General features: G+C 35.8%; 1 protein-coding gene across 1 annotated transcript in view; it reads left to right on the forward strand.

The window, feature by feature from the left end:
• The first annotated feature begins 6,348 nt into the window (after positions 1-6,348).
• The window catches only part of LOC144472524 (glutamate receptor ionotropic, kainate 2), a 214,371-nt gene continuing 200,541 nt past the window's right edge, over positions 6,349-20,178 (forward strand). The window contains exon 1 of the mRNA XM_078185710.1: positions 6,349-6,421. Coding sequence (XP_078041836.1) covers positions 6,349-6,421 — 73 coding nt within the window. The remainder of the gene's footprint in view (positions 6,422-20,178) is intronic.

Raw genomic sequence — 20,178 nt, forward strand, 5'->3', positions numbered from 1 at the left:
GATGGAATATTTAATAAATAAAAATACGACAAAATGAGTAATATATTCTCATTTAATGAAATGTTTTCGAGAAAACTGCGAGGAAAGATGCGTCAAGTTCGCATGGCTTTTAGTACGGCGAGAAGTAGAATTGGTATGCCATGGTCAGACGCTCCTCTTTATTTCTATTCAGTGATATTATTTTTCCAATCCAACCATTCTCAGCGCCTCGAATAAAAATATATTATGCTATATTCTTGTCTTATTTTTGTATGCATATTTTTATTTTACATACAGATTCGCTTGCATACAGTCTAATCGACAATTACATTTATCTTGGGATTAAATTCTCTTCTTTCGTTATCTTTGCTTAATAATTGGTTACGTACGAGAAAAAAGTGGTTTCAATCACTGCAGCAGTATAACAAGCAAGTTAATATTGTAACGGACCTTTTCAAGGAGAACAAGTTCCTGCACAAGAGAAGGTGAACACTAAAGAGGAAATAAGCTATGGCCCGGAGGAAAACGGAACTAAACTTTTGTTCCATTCTTCTTGCCTTTCGTCTGACGACTATTGAGCGAAATTGAAGAATTTGTTCTGTTGTAACCATAACAGCTATATCGGTAATTAAATGCTTAAAATACTTAAGATGATTTTATAGATTTTATGAAATAGTAAGGTATACTTTTTAACAATATTCTAAACATTCTAACATATTTGGACTGTGTTTCATGAAAGCTGAATATCTTTTGAAACTTAAGACGGTTTAATATTATTTAAAAAATTGAGGCTCGGAGTAAAATTTAATAATAACTTCCTGCTAAACCTTATGGATCTAAAAACTTTTATTTTTAATAAAAATATAGCATACTCGGTAAGCTGATTTTGAGTAATTGTTTTGCGGTAAGTGTTCACGAATATTTTGTTGCTCGTGTGTGAAGTTATGAGAATGGCGTTTTGGGAATGGTTCGAGCAAAGTATGTCTGATCACCGGCGATCCACCTCCACTTGCAAACTAGTTTCCCGTTGGGCATTCCTCCTGCGGTCCACAAGTTCTTCTACTAAATTTTCACAGCATCCGACAACGCATCGAATTAACTCGTATCTTGCGAATTTTGGTACGAGAATAAAATATATTCAATTTACCAGATGAACCAACTTTATTCGTTAATATATTCAGTTGTTTGTTTTAAAACGGATTAAAAGCTTTCAAGAATATCGACATATTATTTTTAACGCATCAAAATTATTATTAACACAGAACCAACCGGTTAGACCGATATAAATATCGTTAGGTTCTCTCGACATTAATCAGATGGCACTCTTTATAAAATTTTCGATTTATAGTCACTTTGTTGATTACTCAACGTTCGTTACATTCTTGTATTTTATATAATTACACAATTTTGTTCGTATCCAATTGAATAAATTTTTGTAAGTTTATAAAGTACGGTCTATATTAATTCCTGTTGCCGTTAAACACAAATGGTGACTGGGTGACAATGTATGTACACTTAAATTTATAAAAATTGAATTACTTTTTATGAAAAGGTCCTTATCATTTCAGCAGTCTTAAAATACAAAATTTGAAACTTAGTTAAGTGATTTTTATTGGTGGCGATTTTACTGATTTTTCTATTTAGAATTAACGAAAGAAAAAATCTTTTAATTAGTTCTCTACATCTCGCGATTCATGAAATTCTTATCTTTTCTGAAAATATCTAATTTAAAAGATTTCATTTTTTTAATAGATTTCAAAGTTTTCATATTTATAACTTTATTTAATTTGATAAATTAAATTATTTTAATACTACTATATTAACTTAATTTAATCAATTAAATAAAGTTATAAATATGAAAACTTTGAAATCGGTCTTCGAGAACATAAATTCGAATAAACATCTAGAAAACTTGTTATTGAGGCAGAGCAAATACATGTTAAGAAAAATGAGAGAACGCTTCGCAGCAATTTGCACGAATCGAAGGACAAACCGGTTAACACTATCGATCAGCTCCGGATCGCGCAAGTATTTACCGCCGACCGCCGACTACGCCCGAGGGATTAAAAGAACAATTCCCTGTTACCAAACCCTCCCGGGTCGGCCGAAACAGTGAGATAAAGCGATAAGGGTATGAACTGTCGGCGATTCTCTAAAAATAAAGAAAAGACATTCCTGCGGCGTCCCGGGAGCAAGCCGGGGATGCGCTTGGGTTTCCATCTCCATCTTAAACGATTCTTTCTTTCTTCTAACCTTGAGACGTATGCGGTCCGTAGATAGGATAGGGCGCAGGCAGAAAGACCATAAAACTCAACCTTAAGGTAGAAAGCATTTTAAAGTGTTCTATAACGAAGAGGTCAACGGCGAGTAGGAATTCTTATTTTTAGCGTCTGATCTTGTTTAATCCTTTCTCGCTAAATTTTATTATATCAGAATTTTCGAACAAGGATACAAAAATTTGAAAATATAAATAGAAGTTGATATTTCAGTTCCCTCGTCAAATTTGTAATAAACTATACCAAACGCAAACGTTTCTGGTGAATTCAAGCTTCTGATAATTACTGTTTTTCGTAAGCATTTTTTCAAGTAAAGAATCGTCTGCATAAATGCGTTATAGGAATTGTTCCATGCAAATAGCATAAATATAGATGAATAAAGGCACACTTTTCCCGACAGACATGAATTACATGAACTTTTTGATTAAACGTTGCACGTAATGCGAGTATAAGAGAAGTTGCAAAGCCACGTCATCAGGAGAACGATAGCATACTTTTTCGTTAGAAAAGTTAAAAAGAAAGATTTCTGTGACACTGCCAGATTAGGAAAAAGCTGTCCCATATTTTCACTGTACGTTGAATCCCGCTCATGATTAATCTACGGAATTTCTTGATTAAACTCTGAGTTAATTGTAACTCATTTCCGAAGCAGTTCGTAGACGGAGCGTGTCTTCAACACAGTTTGGGCACAGCTGTGTCGAATCAACCTTTGAGTTCATCGCGCTGGTTGCTTCGGAGCGTATGAAACCTTGCATGCTTGGTCATATTTTCAAGAACCGTAGACACTTTTAGAAGATGTATACTTAGAACAACCTACCTCGAATTCACTTCGGTAACGAAAAAATAACTCAGCAACCCAGTTGCTTCGGCGGCTTCTGAATCATTTAGTTAACGTTAAAATAGTGCGCAAGCCCTTCTTAGGGCGGTCATCCTAAATTTCTCGTCGCAATTCTGACAGTAATAATAGTAGTTTTGCGCGGAGAATAATCGGAACACGGCCGGTACCAAGAATTGTGCGCACCGGCTCGCGTACTTGAAGGGTTTCCATTAAACTGATAGCGTCCATTAGGTATCATCCAGAACTTGTACATACACGGAAGATGGACGTAAATTCCGCTGGCGATGTCCGCGAAATTATGGCCGATACGCGGCGATATCCATTTGATACGACTTCGCCGGCCATGTGTGTATTTAGTCAACGAAATGGCGGATCGTGTGTAACTGGGCGCGAGCGGGGCCGCCATTGACTCGGCGAGAGAGATACACCGACATTTTTCAACGATCGACGTTTAATGAGAATGTCTGCCGCCTGGCAGTCTGTTTTCGCCTTTCATGGAACCCGACGCGAGCCTTTCAATAACGCGAAAATGGGGAAAACTATCTTGTATTCGAATCATGAGACTGTAACAGCTAGACTGCGGATTTTATGCATTTACGGTGAAAGCAAGTAAAGCAGAAAATAGTGAAAATATTGAGAAAACTTCAAAGTATTGTCGTGTTACCTTCAACAAGGTCAAATGATTAAGAAGAGAAATAAATTTTTGTATTAAATGTGTTTGCTGTAGTAGATCATTTTTATTTTGAATGAAGATTTGCAGTCTATTTATAACGATTAGGAAGAAGCCATCCAAGTTAGTCTCGAATAATTATTGTACGTCTATTCGTGGACGAAGAAAGGGTAGTGCGGATCATTATATTATTATAATGAACCGTCCAATATCAAAGCTACGTCAAATGTGATTCGCATTACTTGCATTAGCGTAGGATTATCCTAATCTGAGAATCCGGCTTGCGTATGTACAGTACGTCGTAAAACTACCAACACACAGTATCAGTGCATATCAAATTATTTTCGAGGATGTACGATATCATAAAACTATGATTTTTATATCGCAACGTTTTATTTTATTTCGACGTTTTTATACATGAACTAAAACTATGAAATAAAACTATGAACAGCGATATCATAGTTTACGGTGGCAAAAGAATTGTGTACAACTATTTGGAACAGCAATTGAAATCACGAAATTATTACTACACGTTACTGTACTCGATCAATTTTAATTGATTTCATATGTCAAGAGGTATCTTCCTTCCTTGTCATTACGTTAAAAAAATTCCTTTAATTTTGATCTATTATGTTTTATGATATTTTGATATTCACCTCTTCATCAATCTACTTCGCTAACGTTTGTATTGTTATAAAATAAGCAAGATTCAGAAATTGTATCAAATTGTAAAACTTTTTCTATGTTATAATGATAATGGAAGTTAGAGTAATGATTTCGTATTTAAATGTTACTTTCGTAAAGTAATTAATAAAAATCTGAATTTGCTCACAATCTACGTTTATCGATGGTTTACTGAAAAATGCAAAGCTGTGTTAGAAGTTGAAGTTTTAGACAGTGTATTGCATACACGAATGAATTGAATTCTTGTTTCATAGCGAATCAAATATCTCAGAAAATTGAAGAAAAATTATTTTCAATTCGTCAAAAAATACGCGAGTAATGCAACGTATTGTAATACACAACATTTAATAATTAAGTCCACTAATTAAAGTACACTTCGTATTATTTGAATAGGCATTTTAAGAGGTAATTGAAAAGAACACTAGTCCTTCATGTCTGTGGGATTACGTTCAGCCGCCATTGCATCGAAACGAATGAATTCTGTAAATATTGTTGCATCTCTCATGTATTACAACATTTTAATTTCATTAATGAAAAGACCTCATTAAATATCAGTTTGCTTTACCATTCCCCACTTTATTATTTACACAGTTGCCGACAGACAAAGTGAAAACCCATTAGCCGGAGTAATAATAAAACGTGACAAAATAAAGCATTGTTTGTGGAATATATCATACTGTTTTCTTGAATCTCTAATAATTCGAAGACGTCCTATAGAAATTGTCTTACAAACAATATTATTTTATACAAATATATAGAATAATAACTTTAAAAGATTAGTTATTACTTAGAAAGATTAGAATTTTGCATATTGTCTACGCAAATTTTATAAGACGATTTTAAAAACATATATTTCTTCATATACAGTCATAAGATGTATTGAAAACAGTAATAATTATACTCTTTGCGTCGCATCCATTTTTCATTTGGCTTTCTCGAGCTGCGAAAATCAAGACAGCGAAGGCAATAATACCCTTTGTCTTCTTCATCATGATACTCTTCATTCCTGTTCTTCCTTTCCCAATCTTTTCCTTTCAAATTTAAATTTGGTGTTGTTCTGTTCACTTGTTTCCTCTGTTTCCCTTCATACCTCGCCATGATCTTTTTCTCTTTCACAGTGTCAGTGTAGATGGCCAAGATTCTTTTCTTCCTATTTGCATTTAAGTCTTCCTCAAGCTGCGCTTTTTAAAAGGATTTGCTGTGATTTAATTATTAATTTTCAACTCTAATAATCGATGTCAGTAAAACCTTAGTCTGGCAAATCAAACGCATAAACTATTACATAGCGGTTAGTATTCGAAAGGGTCAAATTAAAGATTGAAAGAGGTAAAATATCATTTAGTTGAGTTGTAGAGAAGTAATTTTGTTCATTCTATAATGAAATCCGAATTTTTTTTTAACAATGAAGCATACGATGTATACAGCTTGGTATCGAAAAATTGACCATAGCAGTAACATAAAATGGTAAATGCATTTTCACTACTCTCAATTAAAACATCCTATTCCTATACCGTATTCTCGATCGCTTGATTGATTAAAAAATCACCAGTTTTAATTTCGAATCAAAATTCTGAAATAGGTTAAAGGAAATTGAAAACATTTTTGAGACAACGCTGTTGATTAAAATGGCTTTTTCATCCGAATAACTTCGATCCCGTGCACCTCTGACATTTCGATAACTTTTTGTTTCAGGTGCAAGCAATGACGGTTCTTTAGTGAGGATTCTCATCGATACGTGCCATGGCCCGAAAATGTGCGGTTCTGTGTTGAAGTGTACGTGAAAACGATCCAGTTCCGTGTGTATATGTATCTGTTGTTCAGAAGCATTGTATTTTGTCTTGCGACGGAGTACGCAAGAACGATGTCATAGTCAGGTGCGAGCTGAAGTCACGTCGGACACAATGGCACTGTTGTTCGCCATCATTGTCGTCTTGGTTACCACTGCCATGTCGCTGCCACCGGTTATCAGAATTGGTGAGTACAAAGGCAAATCTTTCAGTCGGATCTCTACGACAGTACGATTCTCGAACGTTCTTCAATTTTTCTATTAGATTCATGGCTGCGTTGTGATCTGCGCATTTATGGCGTAAACGAAAATTTATTTTTCGCAATTTCTAACGCAGGAATTGTATTATTATCTCAGGAATAACGTAGAATCATTTTTTAAATAGTGCAAGTATTTTTAAGATATTATTACTTTCTGCTGCACTTTCTTAATTCTGAAATTTGATGAATGCAAAAAGAGAATAAATTTACAAATTTTAAAGAGTCGATCATGATTGCTGCAATAAAACAGCGCTGTCAACAATATGTCAGAGAATCTAATGAATCAAGTTGGATATATTGTAAATTTGGGTCAATTTTGTCTAATTTAATCGAATTTTATACTGCAACTCAAGATCATGTGACCAAGGATGCAAGAACATAACGAGAACATACAACAATATTTTTCGAACAAAGTTTCCTTTCCAAATACATCAGTATTCAAAATTAACCTGCTTTGTAGCTACTTGTAACATATTAAAACGCTAACAACGAGCAAGTTCTGCCATCAAATTCGCTTGAATAACGCGCGTTGTAGTTTGAAACAATCTCATTTTTACAGGTTGTTTCATAGACATTGATATTGTTAACGCTAATGGGTTCCTCATTCTATGTATATCGGAACAGGAAAAAACATTATCTGAACGGTGGAAATATCCGTCCATTTTACGATAATTCGCGAATTTAAAAATTTCGCGTACGCCTGAAAAATCGAAAATTATTTATAACTCTGTAATTGTGAAATTAGGGCGATTTTCGCGCGATCCATTTGAGAATTTCCACGGTTGAAGATATTTAAACACGTAATTAAATTTATCGCTTTCAAGATGGGATCCGACGCAAAAAGTGTCCGTTCCACGGAAGGACTTTTATCGAGTGACACGAAGTTAATCTTTGACACGGTGGTTGAAATTAACCGAGTTTTAATTACTTCTGCGACTAATTAACGTTTGAATATCGTCGTTTTTTGGTCGCACGCTTGATACAAATCTCTTCTGCCGGGAAGTACGTTAACGTGCGACACTTTGCCGCTGATAAATTCAATTCAACAGCCTCGTTAATTAAGCGTCCTACAAGTTAATTTGTCGCTTCTCGCTTCTTATTTTTTGCGCGTCGTTCCCGTGGCAACCGTTCATTTTTCTCCGTCTTCTTTTCGACGAATTAACATGGTCGTTAATTCGTCATTTCAATTGTCTATTGTGAATTCGTAATTGTTCTTTCACAAGCCTGAGATCGAAACCTTCGATCGACCGATTTCAATCTTTGCGATATCTTCGACTACGGTGGTATTTAATAAACAAGAAACTCGAGGGCGAGAAACCTTACGATCCTCATTTTAACTTCTTTATTATTCTCTTTATTCAAGTATGCCATGAAAGAACCTACTTTAAGCGAGGAAAAGTGGCGCTCGGTGATTAATTATTTACAGCTCATGCCAAGATCAACTGAATTCGATAGAAAATGAGAGCTTTTATACGTTTCTTTATTCCAAATAATAGCAAAATTAGGAAAAAATATTTTTTTAAATATTTCTTCTAAAAGCTGAAAAAAAGTTAGTTAGATCAATTTGAGAAAGATTATACCGTTTTAAAAGATATGCGGTCACTTTTGCTCCTTATTATAGATTATACATTAATTATACTTGTTATTCGTCTACTTCGGACAAGCTTTTACCATAAATAAATCTTCGTCTGTCTACCGAGAAACCTTCGCAAAATTGCAAATTTTTAAACGCGAAAAAGAACGTAGAAAATTCGTCGGAGTTTTGAAGTCCGAGCGAGGTACTTCAACGTCAAACGTTTCGTCCCGGAAACCAACCAGCGCTAACCATTTAAGTAAGTTGCACTATGAACGAATGGCCGGCGGAAGACGTAATTCCGTAGAAACAGGACACTGAAAAATTGAGCTGCTCCCGTTGCCAGTACGTGACCACACTCGGAACCCCGGCGCGGAAGAAGACGGCCGCGGGGCGACGCAACGAGAGACACCGTAAAGTAGCTACCTAGGATCGAATCTTCACCTGTTACCGGGTGACTTCATCAAGCTACCTCTTTGATATTCCATTCGCATTTTCGTGGCCACCGGCGAACGTGCATCCGAAGCTCGTCCATCGACTCCACGGTTGCAAATACATACCCGCGCGAGCGAGCCCGCGCGCGCGCATACATGTACAGGGCCCACGCGTACGTGTAGAAACACACCGGGCAGCACGCGGGGTTGTGAACACACGAGAACAGCGGTTCGCCTCTGGCCACCTTACCACCTAGCGGCGAAAACTTTCCGTCGACGTAATTGGTCGAATTTCAACATGGTGAACCACTGCTGGGGAAACTTGGCCGCAATTGGAATCTTCCTGTTGACGGAGGGAAGAGAGTGTTTAACGAGAGGGTTGAGTGAAAGGAGAGATTACCTGTTGGCCGCCGGATAAAAAGCTTGAAGTCGGCAGGGCATCGAGTCGAGGTCTGCGCCGAGTCTGGGTTGCAAGTGTTTTCGTATTCTTGGTCTATTTGGTACGGTTTCTTATCGATGTACAGCGGAGCATTTCACCCTAAAACTGGCCAAGATGATTTTATTCGCTTTGGCGCGAACAAAAGTGCTTGAAAATGAAATAGTACTTTTGCTTACTTCAAAGTAACATGCACAGTATAAAAGATTTGCAAATCAAATTAATGTTTATAATATTGTGTTTCTTTATATCATTTTGTTAAAATACAAATTTTCTTTTGTGGATTTAGATGAATTTTATCTTAGCGATTTAATTTAATTAAACATGTTTTGAAATTCATATAGACATGAACTGGCAGCTAATTCTTTTTTATAGTGAAAAAGTAAAATAAAGTGAAATGTGTACTTTTAAACGATCTTTATGAATTCACTGTGGAGAATATTTTTAAATAGTTTTTGCAACTACTAGTGTTACATTATAAATCGGAAGTATAATTACATTCATAACGTGTATAAGTACCATCTTTTCTGTAAGAAGAGCCGATTGTTGCAGAGGAAAGTAACTTTTCCGTTAATTTAAATATTAAAAGCGTAATAACAGACAGCTAATAGGATTGTCACGGTAGGACCGTTCTATAATTCAGTTTTATTCGTAAAGAGCTTTAATTTTTTGCTACTGTAAATGTATTAGTTCTTTTCTGTAGCTTTTAGATCTGGTCCATTACCATTATAATGTAAACACTGTTTCATGGAGCATTACAGAAAGACTTAATTTATTCCATTATATATCGAAATGGAAGACAGTTGTTCAATATTTTTAAAAACTTCTGCTCTAAAATTTCTTGAAAATGTTTGCAGTAATTAGAAGGTATTACTAATTTTCCTATTTTATACTAAAAATGTGTCTATTCGCAATAAATGATCTGCGATTGAAAAGAATAGAGACATTTATCTCACGATTAGTATTAATTTGAAAAACGAGCCTTCGCTAGTTTAATCGCCGTAATTTACTTGAGTAAGTTCTTGTCGATATAATCTGATAAACGAGACGGTAACACACTTCTCGTGACACATCCGAGACTCGGTTACCGTGATGACATTGACACTGATGCACGCTCTCTCGGAGACAGTTCCTTCGGCAGGCGGCAACATCAATCTTTCGATGCATTGTCGTTCCCTAGGCAGTTAAGGAAATCGCATTTCTCCATTCTCAAAATGCTGAACGTGGCTCGGTCCCATATAAATGCCCGAAACGCCTCCCTGTCATCAGAATCCACGTGAAAACTTCATCGGGATTCAGTCTGCGGAAACTAGTCGGATTCAAGTTCATTCTTAGGATTTCAGGCTCGTTTTGATTCCTTGGTGCATACTCGTCGAAGATTCTCGATCTACCGATTTATTAACGAAGCTCAATTATATCAGACTTTAGAAGCTATTTTGATCATTTTGCGGAGAAACAATTCGTCAAATATATGAAGACCTTGAATATGTTCTTGCCATTTTCTTCCCGAAATAAAAGCTTTATTTAAAATATAACGTTCAAAATCAGATCACTCAAAGTATTGCCCATTACTAGAGACCACTTTCTCCCATCTTTCTGTCAGTTAAAGAATTTCACGTCGGGAAAACAATTCACCTTTTGAGGCAATCCACGAGTCGATCCATTTTCTAGCTTCTTCGTAAGAATGGAAGCACTGCTCAGCCAGGTCATGTGGCATCGATCGGAATAGGTGATAATCGGAAGGAGATATGACTTATGAATATAGCGGGTGGGGTAGAACTTCCCATTTAAGCTTTTCCAGGTAGGTGTTCACTGGTTTGCAACATGTGGCCGAGCGTTGTCGCGTAACAAAATGACTTTGTCGTGTCTCTGCTCGTATAGCGGTCGTTTTTCTTTTAGGGCTCGACATGCAAGGACCTAATAATTTACTCAATAGAGACAGAATAGGACTTTTATAAAAAAGAATTGTTTCATACAACTGTGCTGTTTAATTCAAATGTTTCGTTCAGTTTTCGTATTGTACGTATGAAAGTTGAGTCGAATAAAGTATTGTGATGGGATAACCAGATAAAATATAATACTGCGATAAAACCATGCAATGTACAAAAATTCGCAAATAGTGGATTTGCTAATGGTCAACGTTTTAAAGTTTTACGTTCTTACTAATCCACCATGTAACTTTTGAAAACCCGTTTTCAGCGAACGAATGTCATATAGGCAGTCAGAATGCAGGAACTAATAAAAGCGATGATTGTTGGTTCAATCGTTTAATTTGTAAACCATTGTCGTATGTTAAAGGGGCTGCCGTTGAGGGAGGCTCCTTTGGCAACGTTGCCAGACGCTTTCTACTGTTGAAAGCCCTTTTTATCGGCATGCATGGGAATCGATAATCGGTTATTCGCTGCATTTTTTCCTTCTTCAATCGTTTGGAAATAATATTCCCTTCTGAACGCACCCGGAAGTTTCAAAAGTAAGAAAAAGATAGGGACAGCAAATATGGAACGTAGCAAAACATTGTTGTTTTAAAAGAGGAAAATGTTTGTTCGGATAGTACAACAGGGATTATACATGGTACACTCGCCATTCAAAACAAATCGCTTTTCCATGCGACGTTAATTTTATTTCGATATAACGGAGCTTCTTTATCATTAAACATTTCGTAAAAGGAAATGGTTATATGTCTTCAAAGGTATGTTTACCTTTGATTATTCGGAAATTAGTTACGTTGGAAAATGTATCGCAATGACAATGGTCATTGACTACTGTCACGCTTACTTATAATGCAGGACGTGGCATTATGATGTGCGTATAATGATTTCAATGGATAATGCTTCACATTAAAGCAGAATGATTATGAAATGAATTCAGTGCGACGTGTTTGGTCATTTTGTTTGTCGATACAGCTTGTTATTTGAAAATCATAGTATTCATAGTTTTAAAATCACAAGTTCAGTTGATAATTTTATTTGAACAACAGTGCGAAAGAACTTCAAAATTAATGGCCTCCAACCATAAATCGTTTAGTACGTTTTTGTAGTGAAATATATACTGCAGCAAGCAGTGCATTAAAAAATACACCCCTATGAACCCACTCGTAAAAAAACGCACCCCAATGAACCCACTCGTAAAAAAACGCACCCCTATGAATCAACTCGTTAAAAAATACCTGCGCCGCATTATACGCCTCTCGAGCTATTGAACTTTTATTTGACACATTCTTCCGCGTCCTGGTCTGCATATTTTATATCCAAGTGGATTACACTTTGACACAGACTTTTTAATGCACTAGTTGATGTAGTTTGCTATTTTCTACAAAAAGATAATAAGTCACTACTTTGGATCTTGACCTCCAAATTTTTTCTACGTGTTGATCTATAAAAAAAATTAATTATGCCAAATTGCATATTATTTGACTATTGATTGAAACTGTTTCCGCTAAAATCATTACTTACGCAGTGATCTAAATGGTTAGATAGACTGCAGTGTATACTAAATTGAACCAATTGAAAATGTTTAGGTTACCTTAAAATCACAAACAGTTACGTTGAAACTTTAGTTAGTGAGCAACTTAGTTACACCAAAAGTTTTATAACGAAATCGATCACAGTTGTCACTTTTTTCGATCCTATAAATTCTAATAAATTTAAATGTAGTGGAAAGACTGTGTCATTGAATCATGAATTGAACTTCAGTACTTCCAAATAGGTTGTAAAATTACATATAGGAATATCATTCAATTATATGAGCTCTAAAGGGCTACGTCGAGATCATGAAGTTACCGAGGTTCTTTAATGATATGCATTCGCAATTCGATTATTTTCTCATCGTATCAAGCAAGCCGTCCTCGACACGCTTATGCGAAACAAAATTTTAACAAAGCCCGAGGAAACAATAACGATGCGCGCAAAATTCGTCCCGCAACGGTTGGAGAATCAGCTTCGTGACTAACTCGAGGTTCGCACTTACTTTTATTCCAATTTCACAAGTTGCACGTGACAATATACAATACGCGGGGATTGTCGCGTAAATGCGTCGTTTCGTCGTGTCTCGGCGGAACAGCACATGCAGAGCGAGCCTTCCACCGTGAATCTTTCATATGCGGGGAACCCTGGCCGAGCGCGTATTTATCTAACAAAAGTTTTCTAACTTCTGTCTAGCAGCTCTGATATTTTAATTACCCGCAAACATATTTGCTCGCCGAAGTGGTAGACGTCGAAGGTATCGAAGCTAATCCTTGCCGTTAAAATGAAAGAAATATGGAGACGATTGGAGAATCAAAACCGACCCTATTGAAAGGGCTACCAGAAAACTAATGAAACTGGACTTGAATATCAATAAATACAGTGGGTCGTTTGGAAAGTTGTTTAGTTTTTCTAAAAGATTTCGTTTTTTGAGATTGTTAAAACGAGACTTTATTTAGCATTTTGGCTATAGCACTTTTATGAGTTTAAGGTTTGAAAGCTAGCAGAAAAATGTCGAAAAGCTTTTTTGTAAAAAATTCTAAAATTCAAGATTATTTCCAGGCCACGATGTAATACAATATTGAATTCGTCTCGACGTTACTGATAATCTTATGATATCCTAATAATAATCCTATGATATCCTAATAATCCTATATCTACCCTAACCCGATAGAAGGGCCCTGCGTTGGCATTGGTTCTTTTCCTTATCTGTCGCTGATGACTGCTAACGCATACATCCCTAGCAGATCTAGATTTTCTAATTACTAGTAAAAATATTCCATAAAATCGCTATGACGCTAAGGGTATTAAAGATTTGCAGCTCAACGACTAGTTACCCAGAATTATAGTATGCTTAGAAGCACTATGAAGGTGTGTTGCTCAGCGCCATACGAGAAGCCGACTCGACGTTCAATCTTCGACATCATTGTTTTCAAAGAGACCTTCGCGTAAGTACTATGGGTAATCTCGTGGCTAATTATACACGCTCTTTAGCAATTAGCCGACCTTTGGCAAGATACATGGTTCGTAAGTTATTTGACTTTGATGTGCAGCTGCTTGTTGGATTTCGAAAATGTAACTCTCGACTTCCTCTTGCGCACTACTACCATCTGAACCTTCCATTCAAGCACGCTTCTGAGGAACTGCTCGTTATACTTGTGTTGTTGTAGTGACAACTTCATGCTAGTAGTGCTTACTACGCACAGTTGGGTTTTCAGCTTCACAATATTTATTTGTTGCTGTAATTAATATTGTGATTAATTTGTAGGCAGTCGCTCCGCATAATTCAGGATGTCTTTCAGATTTTATAATTCTCTTTAGTTGATCTGGAAAGTCTATGAATTAGTTATTAAAGCAAGAACCAAAAAATTATCGTCAAAAATTTTTATAATAATCATTAACAATAACTTTGTTAGTTAGATCAAGAATAGTAATTACAACGAGTAAAGAAACTTCTCCAATAAAATCATGAAACATGAGATGATTTTTATTTTGGTTGTTTGTAATTAGACAGTCGACTTTATAAATTTATGCTAAAATTGAGTAAATGAAATTTGGAACAATTAAAATTATCTACACATTATTTTCAACCTACAGACAAATTTCTATTTGTCTCTCGTTTGTCAGAATTCACGGAGATAATTTTTGTTCATTCTGCCTCATTCGCTCATATTTGTTATTTATAAGGGAAATTCACTTTGGTGACTCGTAACAGGTACGGGTGAGAGAAGCTGTATTTTTGTTATCTATAATATTTTTTACGTTCGATCGAAGCAATTTTCAGCCGACCAACCGGCGTTATCGTCGCTCTGAACAAAAAAAAAAGACAGCGATACGGAAACGCGAAATGATAAATTTTGACTATAAATAAAAACGTCGGGCAAATATAATTTTTTACTGAATGAAAAGTTTTGTAAAAACTCGTCCTGTTGCAATTTATCGTTCGCCGAAGCATGGAATAGCTTCTCCTCGACTTTGATATTGGTTGTTATTATTTCGAACCGAAACTGGAAATATTCGCAGTCGTAAAATATAAATTACACTACCGACGATTCGGTTAGGGGAATATAACCGAGTTAATATTTTTATCATCGATAACCATTTATTAAATACGTGTGTATATACGATCGAAATAAATAAGTATAGATAATGGTTATCGACCATAAGGAATATTTCTTGGTAACTTTTAGCTATTATTTTGCAACAGAAAGTATTCGTTGCCGACATAACAATTAATTTTCTATAACAATTCCCATTTTTTATGCCATAGCATTTTTCTCCTTAAAAATGGTTTGAGTAATTATATATTATTTTACAGTTACTTTAAATATTGCATCATCGTTACATCGACAATTTATTTACTCAGATTTCTTTAAATTTTTAGACCTACGTCGTAATTTATATATTCTGCAGTCCAATCTAGCTTCCAATAATTTATGCACGAGAATACACCTACATTTATACGCATCAGTATAATTAAAACAATGTAATATCCGTAATGTAAACGCAAACACGCTTTATGATTCAAAACAGTTATATCCGTATAGCAATTGTTAACAATTCAAAGTCTGAGTGTGAGCATTAAATTCATAGTACCAATCATACGATGTGATCAATAGTATTCATAGCTTAATATAATTTGCTCTAAAGCAATACAATTAAATTCAGTTGCAATGTCGCTGCTTGTTACTATTAGTTCTACCGGAAAATTATGTCCGCTAATGTCATTTTATTCGCGACATATATTTCCCAAAAATGGTATTCATAAATCGCCATCACGCTGGCAACAGAGCACAAGTTACGATTATATTAAATTATTATAATGATTCAATAAATATTGGGTGCAATACAAAATTTGTCGTTTTCTTTCTTTTTAAGAACAGTACATATACAATATACATTGTGTTTCTTGAAAAAAGGAGTAAAAAGAGGATATTTTTAGGATAAACGTGGAAATAGTAAAACAGTATTTCCTTAATTTGTTATTTCAATTATCAACAAATTAAATCGCAAATACAATCAGAAGTAATCAATATTCTGTGTTCTTTAATATCTTACCATTTAATGTCACACCGACATTGTAAATTGTCTGCGAATTTAAATATTTAAAATAAAATTCATAGTTCAAAAGATGCTTAAAAAAGTAATAAAATTAGAAGTATGGAGATATATATGATTATCGATTACTCTCTGCTGCCTGGATAATTGTGTAAAAACGAGAAATCAGCGGTTCCTTCATCAGAAAACGTCAACGACCAGCGCGAGGGCCGCGGAATTGAGTTTTCATGGGGCCGTGCCTTCTCCATGCTTTGCAGAAACTTCAACGAAGTACAAGCAATTGTACAGAAATTATACGTACCTTGCCAGACTTCAAAATTGGATTAGTTCCTGCGGAATTTAAGTACAAGCCTACGAAGCGCCGGCAGTTTCGAATCTGTTTTTAATTCGCGAGAAAGGCGACACGGTGATTATGCGAGCACTCGATAAACCGGGTATCTTTATCTGGCGAAGCATCGCCGTGGAATCTCCCATTAAAGTCCCGCGAAAATTACTTGGAACGAGTCTCTAGTTAGATTTTATCGTTCGGTTAAGTAGTTTCCTCATGGAGCCGAAGCCTTCGTTCGTCTTTCTGTCTTTGTTCCCATCGATTCCTCCTTCGCCGGCTTTCGCGGCTCTACCGATAGTCCTTGTAATACCCTACGATGATATTGATCGATTATTCGCGAGTGTTTGCCCCGTTTTTTACGACCGTGTGTTACCCGCGAATCGAGGGAACAGGAGATAATTGAGCGAGAGCGCGGCGTCGCGCGTTTGGCTATCGGAAAATGCTCGCGATTCATTTGCACTGAACTTTGAGACAAAGTTCGCCGCGCGTGTGCCCGCTTCCACTTTATTTTCTCTTCAAATAGATACATATTGACCTTTCATAACCGAGGCAAATAATACCGATTACCGGGTGCGGCGCCAGGTGATTAAACATACCGCTTCCTTTGCTAGAATCGGTTACGATACGGAACGGAACAGTTTTCGAACCGTCGCATTGTCCGGTTTCGAAGTTTAATAACTACACGAATATATACATGTTGGAAACGTAAAACCGGTTTACAATTGTAGCATATACCTGGCTTAAATGTTGCCATAAGCGTCAATTTATATAACTTCCTTAACCCTTAACTGGACTGCCAATTATCAGTTATTGTATCGGTAAATATTACGTACTTCCAAATTAGTGAATGAAAGTAAATTAACGTTGTAACGTTGCAACGTTGCAAACTTGATGAATTAATAGAGAATTGCGTGAAATATTAAATAATTATATTAACGTATATTAATCCTTTGTTTGTATAGTATTTTTTACTAACGAAGCCGGCAATCTTGATTAATTAGTCTTCAAGTTATAATCACTATTTTAACACGTTCTATGCCGAGCTATTTTTACTCGACTCTTCGCGCTAGTCATTTGTTATTTCACTCAAACTTGCTACATTATATGTAATTATTAATAATCGTATATAATAATAAAACGAATTCATTACGATCCATTCTTGTGATGGAAATTAATTCTCTAATTCTAGATTTGTTGTAATATATTTTTTAGTCCATTAAATAAACATGCAAGCATGTACCGTCGGTGATACACGTGGCACGAAATGTGTTACTATTACCAATGCCAATATGACGTCATATTGTTTCCGCATCGATAATGGTGATTTGACAGCAAACAGACTGCCTATCAATAATGATGACTTGTTGCCAAACTGACTATACCATTGATTGATACGGAGTCAATTTGCTGTCAAGTCGCTACTATTGTAGTGTTACTAAGTCAATTTAACGTACGTCGTAACTAGTGGTAGTTATTAATTTTACGTGCATCACCATTCTAATGTTAATTTCCGTACTGACATGTTTATTGTTCTAGGCTTTTAAAAGATTTGAAAAAAGGGTATACTTACTGCAGTTTCAACTTTAATGTACGATTGATGATTATGTTATTATAGGTGGGGAAACCAAGTAGCCCAACCCTTCCGCCTCAAGACCCAGGCTGCCGGCGGAGAGTTAATGCATGACTTGTTTAAAGTTGCGTGGAGCCACCGCAGTCACCATAATCCAGTTAAGGGTTACCCTTTGACTGCCGCATTACCCATACGGAGGCGAAGCAACTATTCGCTAAGATTTGAACATTAATTCTTACACTAATCTATTGTATCTCCCAAATTTGATTAGGATTCCCAAAATAAGGATATAGAAGAATTTTAAATTTATTAAACGTTAAGATTAAATGAGATATTTTAATTGTTAGAATAATCTATTATATCTTCCTCATTTTATTAGGATTCCCAAAATATAAGGATGTAGAAGATTTTTAATTTTTCAATTTTAATTTGCTTAAATGAGATATTTTAATTGTTACAATAATCTATTTTGTCCTCCGAATTTTATAAAGATTCTCAAAATACAAGAATATAGAAGAATTAAAAAATTATCAATTTTAATTTTATTAGATGAGTTATTCTAATTTTGTCAAATTGTTGAGGTTATTGGGCGACAGTCAAAGTGTAAAAGCATTTTAAAAAATGAATAGCAGGTGAAGACGTTAATTACGCATCCATAGCGAGCACGAACTTTAGCGGTATTCCGAGGCCGAGATAAAATCAATTTGTTCTAAGCGTCTGGCTGCGAAACGCGTTGCGTGTTCCGTCTAACCGATGGAAATTACATATTTGTAATAACACCTTTCACTGGCACTTCCATAGCCGACGTTCGGCCGTGCCGTGATATGTCTGAACGATATCTTATTTTCCTGGCAGCCGCTTAACAACGCCGGCACGAACGAAATAATAACAAATGTCACGGGAAAAGTCTCGGGCCTGGGAAACGATCGGCCTATTATTCATTTCGCGAGATGTTTACTACGCTAGCTCCTCGGATAAACGAACAATTCTAGATAGAAGGAATTCGTATAGACATACCATGGAATATCCAATTGCCGCATCTTCTGTAATGTTTATCGAGATTCTCGAGTGTAGTAAACAAATTTTCCAATGCATTTACCGATCGCAACATTTTCAAGAGAGAGCGTGCTTTCAGTTTCAGTCAACTCTTAGCATAAGTAGAAGCTTCAGACTATAAAATTAGTTGAGTTTTATTCAGACTGCATTTATTAATTATTAATTTTGTCTGTATACGGAGATTACTATTTTTTGGCATATCATCACTTATTGTAAGATTTCAAAAGAACTGTTTTCAGTAAGTGACCCAGTAATTTATCAATTATAGAAGTATCTATACATTAAGGTTAGTAATACATATTGTTGCATATTATTTTCGTACGTGTATCTGCATACACCTAGTAGTTAATGCTACTATGTGCTAATTACCTATTCCTCTATCGCGTTCATACTTCCTACTTTCTGATTTTAAATTTCATAGCAATTAGTATTTGAATATGACAAGAAAATTTGTAACATCTGTTCAAATGTTATATCTGTTCTAATTTTGTTCTATTTATAACTCGAATCTCCAAAAAATTAGTGTTAAATAACATTTACGTGCTTCTAAGTTATTACTTAAAAACGACAGCACTTTTAGCCCTTTGCAGTCGAGTGGTAACTGTGAGGCACCATAAAATTGTTCTACCATATTGCAAAATAATCTTAATAATAACAAAGTTAGCATTTAAAAAATTTTAAGGTTATGTCATGTTTACACGAATAACAAGAATCAATTACATATGTATAAAATGCACTTTCTTATATAAAATGAATATACTATAAGTTAAAAAAATTTTTTCAGATTCTCAGATGAAATGACTTCGAGTGCAGAGAGTTAGAATCCAAAAATTTCTAAACGGGACTGCAAAAATCATGTCTTCCGTAAATCAGAACTTTATTTGAAATGATTTGAAAGAGACGGTTACGAGGATGAGATGCTCAATCGCGATGCTTATTGTCAGCCCTTCCAGGGTTAGAGCCCAACATTATGTTCTTGGCAAGAGCGGTAATGCGTATCGCGTTCCATTTCATATGAGCCTTCATGCTCCCGAGAAAAATTGAGGAGGCTGCCAACTGGCAAGGCGCGAAAGATCCACCTCCATTGAATCTTGAATTCCAAGAGCGCGCGCGATTCACGACAAACAGCCAGTGTCGGTTCCGCGAAAACCACTTCATTCGGCCGTAGCGCGCGAGACAATGCGACGTCACTTGTCTGGCATTCGCAGCCCCAAAGAACTGTTCGCTGCGAACGAGATAATTCATTCCGTGAGATCGCAATCTCCTCCG

Source organism: Augochlora pura, chromosome 1 (genome assembly GCF_028453695.1).
Source record: "Augochlora pura isolate Apur16 chromosome 1, APUR_v2.2.1, whole genome shotgun sequence".
NCBI classification, from domain to species: domain Eukaryota; kingdom Metazoa; phylum Arthropoda; class Insecta; order Hymenoptera; family Halictidae; genus Augochlora; species Augochlora pura.